The sequence below is a fragment of the Gorilla gorilla genome, chromosome 10 (genome assembly GCF_029281585.2).
Source record: "Gorilla gorilla gorilla isolate KB3781 chromosome 10, NHGRI_mGorGor1-v2.1_pri, whole genome shotgun sequence".
Classification (NCBI taxonomy): domain Eukaryota; kingdom Metazoa; phylum Chordata; class Mammalia; order Primates; family Hominidae; genus Gorilla; species Gorilla gorilla.
This window is the reverse complement of record NC_073234.2, coordinates 126,627,668-126,642,796: the sequence shown is the minus strand read 5'-3', so window position 1 is coordinate 126,642,796 and position 15,129 is coordinate 126,627,668. Positions and strand designations below refer to the sequence as shown.

Here is a 15,129-nt window from a genome sequence, read left to right as displayed (position 1 = left end):
TAACCTGGGAGGTGGAGGTTGCAGTGAGCCGAGATTGCAACAATGCACTCCAACCTGGGAGACAGAGCGGGACTCTGTCTCAAGAAATTATACACACACACACACACACACACACATACCATAGTTTTCACTGGATGTGAAACCTGCATATATGCAGAGCCGGCTTTTCCTATATGCAGGGGGACTTGCATGGTTTTGGGTATGGGGCAGGTCCTGGAACCAATCCCCTACATATACTGAGGGATGACTATAATAAGTAGCAAAATGGGGAGTTGAACCCAGGCAGTCTGGTTCCAGAACCACACTCCTAACTACTGTGCTATACTATCTTTCAGGTAACTCCTGTGCATGATGTAAGTATGCATGTCCCTCACTGTACTTTTAGCTTAGAGTCAGGGGCATGTGTCTTGTTCCCTGCCTATCCCCAGGGCACTGCACAGGGTCTGCATATAGTGGGGCTCCAGAAAGCATTTCTCAATGAAGGAATGGGTGGGCTGGTGACTCTCTCCCATCCCCATATCCTGACCTTGTGAAACTCAACCGTAACGTGATTGCCGCTGGCGCTGTGTAGGGGTGTGTGGGTCCATCTGTCTCTCCCATGAGGCCATGTGTGCTGTGAGGACAGGAAAGGTATCTGGGGCCACCCGTTGCCACATCCCTGAAGGCTGGCACTCACTCTTGTATACAACGGGTGCCAAATACATGCTGCAAAATAAAGGTCTCTGGAGGGAGGCAGGGGTGTGCTCTAGGGGAGCTGGTTGGAGGGGTGAGGGCACTTGGGGAGAAGAGGGCTGGCCCCTGGGGTGGGGGTGTGCCCTCTAGGGGAGCCTCCATCACTGCCTGCCCCCAGCTGGCTGCCCTGGCTGGTTTTCCAACAAGAAAATATAGGAGAAAGCCAGAGTGCGCAGGAGGGGGACACCAGGCTGCCCCAACCCCAGAAGCTATGAGGATTGCAGCCCAATGGGAAGGCGGGATGTACGCCTGGAACCTTAGGTTTTGGAGAGAACAGAGAGAGTGTCCAGAGCTCAGCTGGTAGCAACACTGAATCACCATGATCCTCTTTACTCTGCATCAAGCTCTTGATCTGCACCGAATCCTGCCAGCCTCCCTAGGAGGTAGGTCCCCATTTTACAGACAAGGAAACTGAGGTTCACTGAAGAACCTGGCAATGGGCAACGAGCTGCGATTTGAACCCAGCTCCAGGCGACTCTAGGCTTAAGTCACTTCTCCACTGCCACAGGCTCCAGATGAATGAGGAATTTGCACTCACCCTTTCAGCCCCGGAATTCAGTGCCGCTCCTGACACCCAGTTGGTACTCAAATCCTTCCTGAACGCATGAGTAAATAGTAATGTTCACCACCTCAGCCCCTGCATCTAGCGCCACACCTGGCACCTAGTAGGTGCTCAACAAACATCTACTGACCAGATAAATGCAGGATTGCAAGAGTGGCTACAAGACCCACGCTGGTGTCGGTGGGGCTGTCGCGGTAGCTTCCATCTTGCGTCTCCCACCTCCCAGGAGGCAGACGTGAGCACTGAGAGACACTGGGCCGACTGAGCCATGAGATGGATGCACGCCCAGCGGCCTTATCTCCCCACCGACTGGCCCCGCACGGCCTTCCATAATGCAGTCCATTAAAAGGCTTGTAAATTTTCATACACGAAAGCCTACCATGGCGTCGGCACAGACTAATTGTTGTTAAATGTGCGGGAATGTTACTGCCACGCGGCTGGAGCGATCACTCTTCCCAGCCCGGCCCAGACGCCAGCCCATTCCTCTGCAGGCGGAAAGCTTACAACATTCGCACAAGGCCAAAAAGCAATTCGTGTCAAAAAGATCAATAATATAAAAATAAAGCGCGAGAATTCTAGTTAAAGGGAATGTCATATAAATATGTGGTTCACGTCCATGACTCCAAGATTAAAAAAATCAATCAATATCATTCTTTAGATGATGTTATTTCTAATGAGAAATACCCGGAACAACTGCAAATAACTACTTAACTGGGGGGAAAAAAGCATTAATAATTTACTTTATAAGGCATATAATACTGAATGAAAGAGGATTGCTGCTGGTTCTTAATTTGGTTGTAATATGGCGTGACAGGTTCAATAATGCTTTGGTGGGTTCTTAATATTAAATTCGGAAGGATGTTCATTCAGTTCATCGTTAAGTTTTACCCCAAGCCGGGCAGGGCAGACTTCCAGAGGAGCAAGACTTGGTTATGGGCAGCCAAGGAGCATGCACCATCAAAGGAATTCTGTTATCAAAGAGGAGGGAGGATGGGAAGGCCAGGTGTGATGGCTCACGCCTGTAATCCCAGCACTTTGGGAGGCCGAGGCAGGAGGATCACTTGAGGCTAGGAGCTCGAGACCAGCCTGGCCAACATGGTGAAACCAAGTCTCTACAAAAAATACAAAAATTAGCTGGGTGTGCTGTTGTGCGCCTATAGTCCCAGCTACTCGGGAGGCTGAGGTGGGAGGATCACTTGAGCCTGGGAGGCGGAGTGAGCTGCGATTGCACCAATGCACTCCAGCCTGGGAAACAGAGCAACTCTGTCTCAAAAATTAAAAAAAAGAAAAGTAAAGCAGAGGAAAGTGAAACCCAGAGAGGTTATGTGCCTTGCCCAAGGTCACACAGCCAGGAAGCAGACGATCTAAAATGTAAGCCTGAGCCAATTTGGCCCCAAAACCCACAGTTGCCCCTACTGCTTATCCCCCAGGGTGGCCTCACCGGCCAGCAAGGCCACTGCTCCCTGGCCTCCCCTGCTCCCTGCCCTCCCCTGCTGTCAGAACTGCACGCATCTAACATCTGTTGTGGTTCTAAGGGGGCCCTGTTTACAAAGGGATAGTCATAACAGTGCCAGGAGTGCCAGGGAAAAGGGTAGTTTAGGGAGTGAGAGAATTATGCCATCAAAGACAGCTGGAAGAGCAAATAACGTTAAAAGGCAAAAAAAAAAAAAAAAAAAAAAAAAAAAAAAGCCCTGTAATTAAATTTCAGCTCAAACGGAAGAGCAAGAGTTTGCAGGCAGACACGGAGCAGAAGCGGGGCACAGGAACCAAAGAAGGATGCAGCACATGGGGCTGGGTGGGGGCTCGGGGCCAGAGCAGGGAGGGATGTGCACATCTTGGGTGATCTCAGCTGTGAGGAAACCCTCCAGTCCCCTCTCAGGAAGCCTGGCTGCAAGCACACGAAGTGACCCACTAGAAAGGTCTTCTCCAAGGTTAGGACTACCCTTCCCCACCCGCGATTGTCTTGGTGGGAAAATCAGAAAAATCTCAGTGTCTCAGAAAGCATCTGGGCCTGGGGCAGGGAGGACGGGGGAATGGTCTGTCCTCTCGGTCATCTCTGAGAGACCAGGGCCCCCATGTTATCAGATTAGTGGCCAGAGGGATCCTGTCAAAATCTGAGTCAGAGCTGGTCCCTCCTCTGCTCTAAAGCCTCCCATGACTCCCACCTTATTCAGAGTTGCAGTCAAAGTCCTTACAGTAGTCTCAAGCCATTAGCTTTAGGCAGATGCACAAAGACAGATGATGCTAAGCACCAGTGAATGCCAGGGGCTCCAGGGTTGATGGAGGGTCAGGGTGGTCAGGGAGGGTTCCCTGCTCCCCCAGGACCTGACATTTGAAGGGAGTTCATCCAGCAAAGAGATGGTGCAGGGAAGAGCATTTCAGGCAGAGGGCATGGCAAGCACTGACACCCTGAGGTGTGAATGAACCAGGTGTTCACAGTCAGATGGCAGTTGGGGCTGCAGTCATCTGATGGCTTGACTGGGTTGGATGTCCACCATGGCCCCTGACTCCAGTCTGGTACCTCAGCACTCCTGGCCTCTCCTCCATGTGCTGTCTTATCCCCCAGAACCTCTCCATGCAGGGTGGGCTTCTCACAGCAGGGTGGTCTCCAGGTAGTCACACTTCTCACATAAAGGATGGGTTTGGAGAGGTGTGGTGGGGAGAGCCAGCAGGTAGGCTAAAGGCTACACTGGATCATGGCACAGTGTCACCTCCACCATGTTCTACTGGTCAAAGTAGGCACAGGCCCAGATTCAAAGGATGGAGACACAGACTCCATCTCTTGGCGGGGGAATGCAGGGACACACGGCAGATGTGCATGGGATGGAGATACTGCCGTGGCTGTCATCGGGGCAGGGCGTCAATGTGAAGCGCAGCAAACAAATAGAACCTCTGGGATGGAACCGACGGCCTCCCTTGGGCTGGACATTATTTCAGAATCACAGGGACTTGGCTCCTACAGACATTTTTTCTTTTTCTTTCTTTAAAGGATTCCATGCGTAATCCTAGGGACATCCTTGAGGGCAGGGATGGTGTCTCACCATCTTTGGATCTGCAACAGTCCTCACACAGAGCCTGGGACATAGAAGGTTCTCCACAAGGATCTGTTGAGCGGACCTGCACGCTGCCAATAGAAGGGTTGCCTTGTCTCCTTTGGGAAATCCTTCTTCTGGGTACTGCAAAAATGCTTGCTCTCCCTCATACCAAAAGGAGGCAAGGTGACCACTGGGTTGCGACCATCACTGGGCCAGCATCTAGAACCCTGCCTAGTATGCAGTAGCTACTCAATAAATGCTTGTTGAGGTGACTAAATGATTACATGGGCTCAAGTGATGATCTAATGCATCTTTACCCCCTTCTCTAAGCTCCTAGAAGATGATCACGCCACACGAATTCCCCCAGACACTGAGTGATTAGAGGGAGAACGTTCTCAGTCCCACACAACCATGCACGCCCACCGTGGTGACAACAAGTGACTCACTGGCCACTTGACACACAGAATGTCACTGAATCTCATGCAATCCTATGAGCTGACCCTATTTACAGATGAGGAAACAGTGGCTCAGAGACATAAAGTCACTCGCCAAGGTCACATAAGCTTGTCAGTGTGAGGGTGGGGCTCGGACCACAGATGTCTAACCTCTCCTGGGTGTCAGAGGCCAGGTCAGCCCACTTGGTCTCCAAACTACTGTGTTTCAATCAGGCCCAGGTGAATGTCTCTGTTCCAATCCAACCCAAAAGGTTTTCCACCATATGGGCCACATCCCCTTTATGGTGGAAGAAAAAGGCGGCAGAGAAAAAGAAAATCTCCCAACAGTGGCCCTGTGGTCTTTCAAGCTGGGACAGTGCACACGCGCTTCAGAAAAGTTTCACCTCCGAGTTAGCATAACAAAACTTTTAATTTAGATGTTTTCATGTCTCCCTCCAAGTAAAAATAAGTTTAAAATAATGACTGTAATAAATGAAGGTAATTAATTGTAGTTTGTTCCTTTACTGTCTAGTCAGCTTAATTTTACCTTTTCAACTAATAATGAGAAAATAATTTTTGTGCTCGGAGGGTTAATGATATGTAACTGTGAGAACTGCTAATTGCATGTTGCAATCCATCCATCAACAACCCCATCTGTGCGACTTGATTATGTTTGCTAAATTATTGCTTTGAATTATCTTTCATAAAGCAACTTTTATAATTAGCGAGGCTTTCGTCTTGCTCTTTTCTCTGTACGCAAGGATATTCAAACTTTGGCCATTTCAAGCTGTCTCCATTAAGCCACCTTCTCTGGCTGTCTTTGTTTCCCTGAACAGGAGAAATCAAAACTGTCCTTTAAGCAATCAAGGCAGACAGAGAAGCTTCCTTGATTCACAGCAGGGCAAATTCACTTCCTCCCCACCCCCTCCCACCGGCACGCACACACACAAACACACACACACACAGAAAGAAAGAAAAGAGACCCGCACATACATAATATAAAAAGATAAGAAGTATGCCCAGATTCTGAACACACCAGGGCTAGTGAAGCAAAATTCAGGAATAACATGGTATATTTTATTGAACATGGTATATATTTCATGGTACATACCATGAAACTGAACATGGTATATTTCAAGGAAAGGCCTGCACTGGGAAGAAGGAATGAGGGGCATGATATTCTGCCCTGGCGCTTTATGGGCTAGTTTATGTGACTTGGGATGGTGTTTGCCCCAGGGAATATTTCCAGGAGGTGATTAATATCCACTTGGGAATCGCAGCACCAGCCCAGAGCCTGGTGGATTGCAAGAGGACAGCGGCATAAAGGATGAGGCCTCATTAAAAAAATTAAAATGAAAATCAAATTTGGATTATAAACGGCCTGTGCATGTGCAGCTTTTTCTGGACGAAGAAGATGCTTTTTATTAACACCTTCCTTTGGCAGCGTCTCTCCCCTGAGGCGCAAGGAGGACACAGAGGCCACGATGGCTTAGTCAATAGATCACGAGAAAAGCAGGGGTTTCGGGAATAAAATTCCAGACAAATGTAGTCTTCTTGGTACATTAAAGGGACGATGGAAAGCCCTCTTAAGAAAATTAACAAAGTTCTTTAAGGTCTCCAGCTATTAAAGCAGCATCTATTCAATATGCCACATGGGTTTTGAAAATGAGAATTCTGCTTTGTCTTTCCTTTTGGCCTAAGACTTTCTCTGTCCTAGTATTTACTGAGCACCAATGGTGTGCCAGACCCTGGGACTGCCTCCATGCTGCTGAAGTGTTTGAATGCTTTTTCCTTTTTTTTTTTTTTTTTTTTAAGAGACCAGGTCTCGCTCTGTTGCCCATACTAGAAAGAAATGGTATAATCATAGCTCACTACAGCCTTGAACTCCTGGGCTCAAGTGATCCTCCCACCTCAGCCTCCTGAGTAGCTGGGACTACAGGCACAAGCCACCATGCCCAGCTCATTTAAATTTTTTTTTTTTTTTTTTTTTTTCAGAGATGAGGTCTCATTATATTGTCCAGGCTGGTCTCAAACTCCTGGCCCCAGGTGATCCTCCTACCTTAGCCTCCCAAAGTGCTGGGATTACAGGCATGAGTGACTGCACCTGGCTTCTGAATCCTTATTGTTAGCCTTATTTGCCAGAGGAGGAAAGCTGAAGTTCAGAGAGGTTAAGGAACTTCCCCAAGGCCACACAGCTGGTTTAGGAGCAGAGTTGAGGTTTTGACCAGGCCTGAGTCAGATTTGCATGTATTTTCTACCATGCTTCAGTCAGGTCTTCTCCCGAACATCACCCAAACCTAGGATTTCTCCTATTGAAAAGATAACATAAGTCATACCCACTTCCTACAGGAAAAAACACCCTGAAACCTATCTTTGAGATAAAAAGCCTTCAACACCTAGTTAGGAAAGTGGCAGATGGCAGCTCAGCCATACTAGAGACCCAGTAAACCTGTACTGGAGGTCACTGCTTATAGGAATAAAATATCCAAGACTTCTCATATGCAAGGCAGTATTTTAAGCACTTCATCAGTGTTAACTTTGTTCTTCCTCAATCTCACCCTGTGAAATATGCATTATTTTTTTTTTTTTTTTTTTTTTTGAGACAGAGTCTTGCTCTGTCGCCCAGGCTGGAATGCAGTGGCGTGATCTTGGCTCACTGCAACCTCCGCCTCCGGGGTTCAAGTGATTCTCCTGCCTCAGACTCCTGAGTAATTGGAATTACAGGTGCCCACTACCACACCTGGCTAATTTTTGTATTTTTAATAGAGTTGGGGTTTCACTATGTTGGCCAGGCTGGTCTCGAACTCCTGACCTGAAGTGATCCACCCTCCTTGGCCTCCCAAAGAGCTGGGATTACAGGGGTGAGCCACTGCCGGGCTTGAAATATGTATAATTATTATTCCATTTTACAGATGAGGAAATGGAGGCACAGAGAGGTTAAGTAGCTCACCTCAGATCACACAGCTAGTAAGTGGGAGAGGTGGGATTCCAACCCAGGCTGGCTCCAGCATCTGTACTCTTCACCCACTAACAGCTCTTCGTGTGTCAGACATTACATTAAGCCCTTTCCCTGCATTAGATCTCAGTTAATCCTCAAAACAACATGAAAAGACTTGTCAGTGTCTTTATACTCCCATTTAACAGATAGGGAAAACTGAGGCTCTAAGAGGCCAAGGGATGCTCTGTTCACACAAACTCAAGCAAGGAAACAGCTGAGAAAGTGATGCTCTCTACAAACAGCTGAATGCCTGTCTTTGGATTGGGCAGAGGGATCAGCTGCTATAGGGAGCTTGTGTGCTGAGCAGCTCTCCTGGGACTAGGAGTTGGTAGATGGGAACCTCTATTTTTTTTTTTTTTTGTAACACAAAGTCATGAAAACCCCCATTCCTAACATTATTGGTCTGTCTGGTTTTTTTCTTCCCAGCCCAGGCACCTTGCAACCAAATGAATCAATACTGGATGGCCCTATAAATAAATAAGCACATCAGTCAACTAGGTAATAAAATGAAAGGATGAAAAATATGGAAATCAGCAACATTTGTGTAAATCCAGTTATTGTTTACTTTAATATTGCCTTATGTGCTTATGTGGTTCCAAGGAGACAGATTTAAAGTAATGTGGCGCTTGGTGGATGACAGACTTAAAATGCATCCCCTCTGGTGAGATCCGAGTGCGGCCAATCCTTCTGGGGTCCTGCCTGAGTCCAGGGAAGCCTAAGAAGAGCCCCCTCAAGATGGAACGCTTTAGAAATCCCTGGACCCACATGATTCCAGTCTTTTCTTGGCCTGCCTCCTGTGCCAGCCAGACAAGTGGACATTATCAGACTCTTGGTTACGAAGTCAAGCAAAGAGGAGAAATGGGGGTGGTTCACCCTGATCACAGGGCTTCCAAAAAGCAAGAGAAATTATTTACTGAGGACAGCAAAGGAACTAGGGCTCAGCGGGTCGGCAGGAAAGAATGTGGACAATGTCACTTTTATACTCAAAGAGTGGGCTGGTGCAAAGAATTTCTGGTTGGGCTGGTAACTGTGTGGACTTATCTGCAAGGCTGCCTCAGAGAATCAAAGGACAGCAGAATGCCAAGAGAGGGCAAAAGTCATCTAGTACCAACCTCTGATTTTAAAAATAGGAAACCAAGGCTGGAAGGTGAGGTAGGTTTGTTCAAGGTCATAGATCTTTCTTAAATTTTATTTTTTATTGTTTTAGAGACAGGGTCTCGCTCTGTCACCCAGGTTGGTGTGCAGTGGTGCGATCATGAATCACTGCAGCCTCAACTTGCCGGGTTTAAGCAGTCCTCCCACCTTAGCCTCCGGAGTAGCTGGGACCACAGGCACGTGCCACCGTGACTAGCTAATTTTTAATTTTTTTTGTAGAGATGGGGGTCTTGCTATGCTGCCTAGGCTGGTCTTGAACTTCTGGCCTCAAGTGATCCTCCCACTTCAGCCTCCCAAAGCACTGGGATTACAGGTGTGAGCCACTGTGTACACCCCAAGGTCACAGATCTCACATGTAGCAGAGCCAGTGTAAGGTTGGGCAAAGTCGAGGGAGAGGGAGATTTCTTGGGATCAGACTTGAATTCTGTCAAAATGAACAGAGAACCAATTCTCATTACTATACCATTCGGATGGGAGACCAGAGGGAAGGGCACAGAGTTTGCAATGGGGACAGGGAAGCTTCTCCAAAGCTTCTGGAGGCTGCTGGCCCCCCTGGGCAACTCTAGGTGGGATAGGAGGGGGAGCCATTGGGGGCACTTTTCTGACATGCTGTGGGCCCTGGGTCTTACCTCGGCTTGGAAGCTTTTTAATACAGGAGCCACCATCTCTCTGATTTCCTGAAAAAGAGATCAGCAAAGAGTTCACTACAGTGCCAGGTGGGACGCCCCCGTGGCCCCTGCTTGTAGCTCGCTGCTGTCCCTGGCTCAGCATTTCCCAAGCATGTCCCGTGGGGCCTGAACTCCATTGGATTTCACAAGGGACACACACAAACAGGGGTACCAAGCCACACCAGACTGGGAAACGTCAAGTCCAAGGGGTTTCTTTCCTGCAGGACTTTCTGGAGTCTTTCATATAATGCATGTTGGGAATTTCCAGAAGACAAAGGAAGTGGCGTTTCTCAAATGAATGTGATCATAGAATGGTCTTTTATGCAAAATATCTTGTGAGACAGGTGGTCCATCCCAGGTCACACTTTGGAGTGGGGTGGCGGCTGGAGAGGTAACCCCAATTCTCCATGCTCAGCACTACATGAAAGCCCTTCCTTAAAAACCTTCTGCCCTTCAAGGTGTCGCCCGGGGCTGCCTCTTTCAGGTTGCAAGGTCTCCGTGACCCTACCCTGTAGCCACCTCTCCAGCAAAGACTGCCTTTTGCATTTTAGCAATGCCACTTGTGTAACTGACTCTCCTTCCTCACCAGAATGTGCAGTTTCTGCAGCCTAGGCTGGGTCTATATCCCATTCGAGCTCTGCAAATGTTTGAGGAACTCTATGGACGTGGGCTGTCTTCAGAGGTTTGTCCCAGCCACCCTGAGCCTCCTATTTCCAGACTCTAATTTCCTGGCTTTCATAAGTGACCTGAGGTTCCCAGCAACTTGGGCTAGCCTGGCAAACTCCTATGTATTCTTCTCCCCGGCACGTAAGAGGGAAACCTTAAGAACCATGTGTCCCGAGACTCCAACCCTAATCCTCCAGTTTCCTGTGAGATCTGCTGGTGTGACTCCCCCATCACAATCAGCCACAATTACCAGTAATCCCCATGGGAGGCACTGAGGGACTAGATAGGGTGGGGAGGGGTTGCCCCAGACACAGCAGAAAAGGAAGAGATGGGTTGAAGACTTATGGGCAGGTAAAGAATAAACCCCTTCATTATGCAAATAACACTGTGTTGCTCCTGCCCCTGATTCTAGATCCCCGGGGCTTTCCTGAGCCACTGATTGATAGACTGATGTATGTCGGCGACCTTCAGGGGAGACACAGTCCTAGTAGACTTGACCATAAGGGGCCATGGGTGCCAGGCTGAGCCATGGATAAGGAAACTTCTGAGAATCTGGGTCACAGGTGGTGAACTCAAATGCCTACCAGGCTAGGCAGGAAGCAGCTACGAGGGAGGCTGGGACAATGCAAGCCCCACCGATGGGGTGGTGTGCTCTGCTCTAGCTTATGACGGCAGCATGAGCACGGAACCTCTGGGTTGCACAATCTACCAAATATTCTCAAAAGGCACCGGAAATCCAGTTTTTAGGTGAAATCATCTGAGATGCTAAATATTGGCAACCCACCGTAAAGTTCGAAAGACTTTACAGACTAAATAAAAATGTGATGGCGGGAGACCTCTGGTCCATGTTCAGGAAACATTAGTTCTGGATGGGACCTCTCAGAAACCATCTCTCAGTTCCTTGAGTTTACAGAAGGGGAAACTGAGGTCCCAAGAGGGGCTAGCCTGCTCAAGATCACACAGCAAGTGAATGGCGCAGCTAGAATTTGAACCCAGGTCACTGGACTCCCCAAACAGGCCCTTTTCACAACCCCACACTCAAGTATCTGAGCATTCTGGGAGGGATGGGTTTGGCAGGACTTCGTGCTAATGCTGCCCATTTCTAGAAGCACGCCGCCTCATCTGCTTCACGGCTGGGGGACGCTGAGCACAGGCGCGAGCAGGAGGTGAGCTGGGCACCAGCCAGAGGAGCTCTTAAATAAAGCCTCGGCGTGACTTTCTCCATCAGGAGAGACTGGCTCCGAAAAGGAGAATTTTCAGAGGCACGACTATAATAGGAATGGAAACTTATTCCTCTTAATTACATAATTGCATAATTATGCAGTATTAAAATTATGTAAGCTGAACTCAGAGGCTTAAAACATGGCCTGGATTTCCCTCATCACCTGGGGGCTCGCACATGGCCTCAGAAGAAAGTCAGTTGGGCTAGAAGGAAGATGAGATAGAGGGTCTAAGCTGACCAGGGAGAGGGCATGTGCAGCTGTGAAGATGTGGGGCCGATTCAGCTCTGATTCCTGGAGTCAAAGGAGAGTCAAAGGTAACCTCATTCTGGGGAGTTTCCAGACCAAGCTGAGCTCTGTTCTAAAAGGCGAAGGAAGGGTTCTCGGCATCACTGATGCCTTCTTGGCTCTTGGAGTCAAACCAAAGGCCTGGCTTGGCTTTTCTGAAGCCACAACATGGGAGAGGCTTTTAGACCTGAGATTCATGCCCCTTCTCCATGCAGACACTCTCTTCCTTCCAGACTTGCTCCATGGACAAATTCTAGCTAGATCCTAGTCCCTTCTCTTGCCTTGAAGAACCAAAGACATTTATGACTTGTGTGAGATGGATTTTGCAGCTAAGAGGCTGAGGTGGACCTGAGGCTTCTCCCCTCTGTGCTCATATGACCTGATCCCTGGCTGGGTCTGCCTCTTCCCTGTCTTCCCATGTTCCCCTCCCTGACCAGCGAGATGGCAACAGGACCCCCAGCCAATCTGGTATCAGACTGGCAGAGTGTAACTGCTGGAATCAAGGTCTCCCATCTGAATGCCAAACTCTGCCCCACCTTCCTCCAGCAGACCTGAGCAGGTAAGGACAGATGTTAACCTTCTGCCGACCAGAATGAAACACAGTTGGCTTTGGGGAGATCTGGCCGCAGAGATCTCTGATGTCTGTTCCATGTCACAGCCCTGATGTGCCACATCCTTTTTATATAGAGTCAGAGGGCTTTATTTTCTCTATTTGTGTTTATTCTCATCATTTGTTTTGTAATTTGAGAAGCAATAGGGGGGCCTGCGAGAGGATGGAAAAGAATTCACACATCCGGGCCGGTAAATAACAGTAACTTGTCTGTTCTAGTCTGTTCCTTGGGGGGCCCTTACATTGCTGGGGGCTGGTCATTCTCTGTCCCCCACCAAGCTCCCTGCAATGACTGCTAGAAAAGGCATAGCTGGTTGCTGGGATTGCAAGGGAGGCGGTGAAGGGGAAGAATGAGGTGAACGTAAAGGGGGTGAGAGGCCGAGTTTCAGAGATGATGAGTGCCGGCAGGCCCCGAGAGGGTGTTAGAGAGTTGACGGCTGTCTTCTTCCAGACGCCAACGGGAAAGCAAAATAAAATCAAGAACTCTAAGGCACATTGTCTTTGCCAGCAAGGCCAGGCATCTGACTTGGATATGAATGTGGCGGGGAAATGGATGTTTCACAGCGCCCTCAAAAAACAATGACGTTGATGGAGAAACGCCCCGCCCTCCCTTCAGTAGGCACCGCTGAGCACCACTAGGCCAAGAAGCCCCGAAAGGTTAGGGGCTGTCATTTTTCTTTGTGGCTAATTAGCTTCTTTTCTTGTTAGTCACTTACATCTACAGTTTTCAAAATATAGTTTGAATGGAGAGAAATCTGCATTCCTACTGAGTTAATTCTATAACAGCAAATATACCATACCTCAGGTACATTTTTCTTAAATTCCCGGCGGAGTTCAATTAAATGTTTATGAGAATGTTCACTCTCCTCCTGCCGTGCAGACAGCTCAGAAGCGACGGAATTAAGCTCCTTCTGGAACAATAAAAAAAAAAAAAAAAAGAGAGAGAGAGAAAAGAAAAAGATTTTTTTTCTTTTTTTCCTTTTTAACCACTGTACAAAACAGCATTCTGAACAAGTTTTCTTAACTTACAAAGCTGAGAAAAGACAGGATATTGACTCCTGGCACAAATAAATAATTTACAAAACTGGGATGCAACTGAAAAAAAATCCAGGACAGCTTTTTTTGCTCGTCGGAAGTCAGGCCAGATCAATAATCTTCTATAAAGTTGGGTGGAGTTGGTTGTTTTTTTTTTTCCATCTCTTCCCCCCACCCCCTGCCCCACCTCTTAAATTTCCAAAGGAGTGATGGCATAAGCTTGTCAGTAACTGTAGAAAACATCTCCAAACCATGTCAAAATAGTAAAGTGCGGCATATTGTATGGGCATATTATAGTGGAAGAAAGTGCTGTCGACAGCTTTCATATATCAGAGGTGGGAACGGCTCCAACTATGACTTACTTACACTTAAAGGTTCATAAATACGCCTTTTAAGATATAGATGGCTTTTTAATTTCAGTAGATTTTGGAAAAATGAAGGTGCCAATAAGAAGTAAGCTGACCTTTTGTGTATCTCGCAGTAAATCATTTAAGGTTCACTTCAAGTCTAAGAAATATTTCATTCAAGACTCCTGGATTCAGAAGAAATGGATTGGAAGGTGCTTTGCTGGCTTATATGCAAGGAAGGTATCAGACCAGGTTTTTATAGGATGTACCAGGGAGGGAAAGAGAGAGAGAGATGGAAGGGGGGATGCTCCGGCTCACACACATCACAGACAATGTCTGCTGGTCGTGCATGTATATTTGATCACCCCTCTTGAAGCTTTCTTCACTTTAATGGTGGCAGTTTCACAAGGGGAGTACAATTCACCATGAGTTGTCATGGATTTCATTTGCATAATTCAAGAAATGCTCTGTTTATGTGGTCGGCTGCTTCCTTGCACCATCCCGAGATGGGCTTTTTTTCTGGACCATAACTCGAGGAGCATTTCTGTATATATCATCCGATTATATTTGCAGCAATCAAGCCCCATAATTTCCTAAATCCGGTGATGCAATAAATTTCTGCAATCAGATTTATTAAAAACACACACGCAGATGCGGGAGTGTATTTCTAGGGTGAACTCTTTAATCTAACATATGTATGATGAGGCCCAGCACCGTGTTGAAAGACCCCATTTGTCATCACTAATACACATTCATCTTGCACACACAATGAAACACTTTTGCCATTAGATAATGAAATAAAAGTACTATTAACCCACTGCAAATTCTTTTCCCTCTAAGAGACGAAATGCATGGTAATTGTCTTATATCATGTCTGAGAGTCAGTAAATCTGCTCAATAGCAGCTCACCAGAGCACCATAAACCTGGCACCCCAAGCTGGGATGAGTGTCCCTGACCTATGGATTTCTTTGTAGAAATCCAGGAAGGGACTTCTATTTCTGGAGAAATGTCTAACTTCTTTAGAAAATTATGAGACTAGAAGGGAGAAGGTAGAGGCACCAAAGTAGCTTTGAAATAGAGGCAAGGGCCAGGTGCAGTGGCTCATGCCTGTAATCTCAGCACTTTGGGAGGCCAAGAGTTTGAGACCAGCCTGGGCAACATAGTGAGGCCTCCTCTCTACAAAAAATAGAACAATTAGCTGGTCGTGGTGGCACTGCACCTATAGTCCAAGCTATTTGGGAGGCTGAGGTGGGAGGACTGCTTGAGCTCAGGAGGTCAAGGCTGCAGTGAGCTGTGATGGTGCCACTGCATTCCAGCCTGGGTGACAGAGACACCCTGTCTCTATTTTGGTGGGGGAGCAGAAACAGGTGCTCTCCAA

General features: G+C 47.7%; 1 protein-coding gene across 5 annotated transcripts in view; it reads right to left on the bottom strand.

Moving 5' to 3' along the window:
- The window catches only part of CUX2 (cut like homeobox 2), a 317,720-nt gene that overhangs the window by 123,597 nt on the left and 178,994 nt on the right, over positions 1–15,129 (bottom strand). For 4 of the 5 annotated variants that reach the window (XM_031001066.3, XM_055359054.1, XM_055359052.2 and 1 more), the window contains exons 2-3: positions 13,169–13,279; positions 9,546–9,593 (exon numbers count right to left, since the gene is read on the bottom strand). In XM_031001066.3, coding sequence (XP_030856926.1) covers positions 9,546–9,593; positions 13,169–13,279 — 159 coding nt within the window. The remainder of the gene's footprint in view (positions 1–9,545; positions 9,594–13,168; positions 13,280–15,129) is intronic. The other variant, XM_055359051.2, reaches the window with a different exon arrangement.